Source organism: Cebus imitator, unplaced genomic scaffold, assembly GCF_001604975.1.
Source record: "Cebus imitator isolate Cc_AM_T3 unplaced genomic scaffold, Cebus_imitator-1.0 Scaffold538, whole genome shotgun sequence".
Classification (NCBI taxonomy): domain Eukaryota; kingdom Metazoa; phylum Chordata; class Mammalia; order Primates; family Cebidae; genus Cebus; species Cebus imitator.
The window spans coordinates 1,210,200-1,213,642 of record NW_016107853.1 but is presented as its reverse complement, the minus strand read 5'-3'; the positions used below and the strand labels follow the sequence as shown (position 1 = coordinate 1,213,642).

The window sequence follows — 3,443 nt, the reverse complement described above, 5'->3', positions numbered from 1 at the left end:
AAGCAATTCTCCTGCCTCAGCCTCCTGAGTAGCTGGGATTACAGGCACGTGCCACCATGCCCAGCTAATTTTTTGTATTTTTAGTAGAGACGGGGTTTCACCATGTCGACCAGGATGGTCTCGATCTCTTGACCTTGTGATCCACCCGCCTCGGCCTCCCAAAGTGCTGGGATTACAGGAGTGAGCCACCACACCCGGCGAGGAGATAATTAAAAAAAAATTTTTTTAAGTGTTAGGGAAGGTTTCTGAAGAGTTAATCTTTAAGTAAATTTCAGAAGGATAAGAAAGACATGGAAGAGCATTCTAGGGAGGGAATACTGTATGGGCTAAACCCTGAGACAGAAAAGAGCTTTGTGGTTTCATGGGGTTGGTGAGTAGAAAAAGGGGTGTTGGGAGGCCCATGAGAGAGAAAGTGGGTAGGGTTGGGAAGTAAAGGTAGGTTGCAGAACCATGCAGGGTCTTGAGGCTGTTGTAGGGAAGACATCTGTCCAGGACCTCTTTGCAATGTCCTGGGGCACCAGACTCCAAGCCAGGCAGATCCCACAGGGTAATTGGGAAATGTCCCAAAGTCTGGGGTGGTCACTGGCAGTTAGTGGGCAAGAACCTCCAATACCAGGGCCTCTGCCAGGACTACCCTTCATTGAAGACCACTGAGCTGGAATGACCCATCCCAAGGATGAGACCAAGTACAGCAGTAAAGCCAGGCCCCTTCTGCTAGCCTCAGATAATGCCCTACCTCCCTTTCCTTGCAGGCCACGGATCCTGGAGATGGACAAGGAAGAGAACCGGCGCTCAGTGCTGCTGCCCACACACCGGCGGAGGGGTAGCTTCAGCTCTGAGAACTACTGGCGCAAGTCCTACGAGTCCTCAGAGGACTGCTCCGAGGCGGCAGGCAGCCCTGCCCGAAAGGTGAAGATGCGGCGGCACTGAGGTCTACCTGCCGCCCTCCTGGGAACTCTGGCTAATCCTATGTAGTTGCCCCTCCTTTTGTTTTGAGGGTTTTGTTTTTGTTTTGGGGGGGTTGTTTTATTTTTTGATTCTATATATTTTTCCTTGGTTTTGTTGCCTGTTAAGGCTGAAGAATAGAATTGGCCAGCACCTAGGTTCTCATATTCTTGGTATTCCTCCTGGATGGAAAGGCTGTTGGCATCTGTAGGGGACAGAGGCTGATGCTAGAGTGGCCAGTAGAGGTGGTGGAGCAGAGCAGCCATTTTTAAGTGAGGCTGTATCAGGCTGGGTTTATTTAAAAGCATCGAAATGTTTTGGTTAAGAAAATTCTTTTGCTTTCAGTGTAAATCTTCGCAGTGTTCTAAACAAAGTTCAGTCTTCTGCCCGCCCCTTTCCTCCACTGATGTCTGCACTTGGTTGAGGTCTGGAGCCTTACGGGCTCTACATTGCGCCTGCTGTTCTCCACTTCTCACCTGCCGTCTACACCCTGCAAGCTCATGCAAACACCCTTTCTTCCTCCTGCGGCAGAGTTGTTCAGGTTGCCTGGGCAGGGGCTTAAACAGTGCCAGCCCCTGACATCCCAAAGCTATTTGTTAAGCCCCCCAGGCTTCCTCCACCCACACCCACTAGCCTGCTCTGTCCACATTTCCTTGGGCTGCCGAGGGGCTAATGCAGTGGTCCTGACCTCTCTTGTCAAGAGCACACTTCTTTGCTGGTTGCTCCTTTTGAGCATATATGTGTGATTATTTGGAACAGTTAGACTTGCCACGTTGGGTCAGTTTTAGGAATTGTTTCTAGCTAGAGGGACTGGTGTCCTTCCAAGTCTAGCATTTGGGGTATGGAAAATTGTTGTGGTGTGTGGTAGGGTTTTTGTTTTGAGTTCCCCTCCGCCCTTTGGTCTCCTGGCTTCTTCCTTTCCCTTTCCTTCTCCATTGGCCAGCTTGGGCCTCCTCCTCATGTCATCCTTCTAGGAAGGCGCCTGCCTGCTCTGTCCGCCAGCAGCATGCATTTAAGGCCAGAGCTCAGGCCTGCAGACTGGGCTGGTGCCTCTTCCGCCTCAGGGCGTGGGAGTTGGTGAAGGGGCTTTCAAAAAATAATCACAAAAAACGTAAAGTCTTTGGTAGTTTTTACCCACTCAGATCCTGGAAGGCAGCAAGGTTTTGTGGATCTAGATTCATTAGGAATGTCTTCTTGTCAGCCAGGCCAGGACCCGGGCTTGCCAAGAGCAGAGGCCCTCCCAGCAGCCAGGCTACCACCACTTTGGGGCTTTGTGTACAGAGGTCCGGGCCTGAGACCTCATAGGCTGCAGAAATCTGGGGCAGCCACCATCAAGAAGCCCCTCTCAGGGGCCAGAACTCCTTTGCCAGCGTGGATTTCTCAAGTCGGGACTGCATAATTAAAGCAGTTGCAGTTTTATTTTTTTTACAGCTTTTTTCCCAAAAATGATTTGTAGTCGTGTGTGCAGCACTTTGCCCTGATATGTGTGCTCTACAATAAAAACCAAATCTAATATATTTTGAAACAGTTGTCTGATGTTGTTGTAAGAGGGAACTTGCCTTTGGTGCTTCCTTAATCCCTTTACTTCTTAACTTGGAACAGGGGTTAGGGAGGCAGATGTCGGTTGCTCACCAGCGGCCCAGAGTTGATTCGTCATGGACACTGGGCCTCCTGTATGCCCATCCTTGGGCTTGTGGCTGAAGGTGGATTTGCCCTCTGCCCGCTGTTCTTTCTCCCACTCCAAGGAGGATGAACTTGATAGACTATGATGTCCAAGTGCCCAGGGACCACACCCTCCAGAATTCTGGAAGCCCCTCTTTCAGAGGCGATCACTGAAAGGCTGGTGCTGGTGAACGGGGAAATGGCAGGCATAAAGGCAAGGGAGAACCTGGGTTTTGTATAAAATGTGCAAGTGATTTTGCTCGTTAAACAAATACTTAGGCAGGCGCAGTGGCTCACACCTATAATCTCAGCACTTTGGGAGGCCAAGGCAGGTGAGCTCAAGAGTTCAAGATCAGCATGGGCAATTTGGCAAAACCCCATTTCTGCTAAAAATACAAAAATTTAGCCAGGTGCAGTGGTGTGCGCCTGTGGTCCCAGCTAGTTGTGAGGCTGAGAAGAGAATTGCTTGAGCCTGAAAAGAAAAAAAAAAAAGCCAGGCACAGTGGCTCACGCCTGTAATCCTAGCACTTTGGGAGGCTGAGGTGGGTTGATCACCTGAGATCAGGAGTTCAAGACCAGTCTGGCAATCATGGTGAAACCTCATCTTTAAAAAAAGAAAAAATAAAGAATTGCTTGAGCCTGGGAGGCAGAGGTTTCAGTGAGCCAAGATTGCGCCGTTGCACTCCAGCCTGGGTAACAGTGAGACCTTGTCTCAAAAAAAAAAAAAAATACTTGAGTTCTGCAAGGCACAGTGGCTCACGCCTGTAATCTCAGCACTTTGGGAGGCAGAGGTGGGTGGATCACGAGGTCAAGAGATCAAGACCATCCTGGCCAAC

At 50.0% G+C, this 3,443-nt stretch overlaps 1 protein-coding gene across 1 annotated transcript in view; it reads left to right on the top strand.

The window, feature by feature from the left end:
* Positions 1-2,470, top strand: part of ALKBH5 (alkB homolog 5, RNA demethylase) — a 26,554-nt gene extending 24,084 nt beyond the window's left edge. The window contains exon 4 of the mRNA XM_017514871.1: positions 753-2,470. Within this exon, the coding sequence (XP_017370360.1) occupies positions 753-930 (178 nt within the window). The 3' untranslated portion in view covers positions 931-2,470. The remainder of the gene's footprint in view (positions 1-752) is intronic.
* The last annotated feature ends 973 nt before the right edge of the window (positions 2,471-3,443 follow it).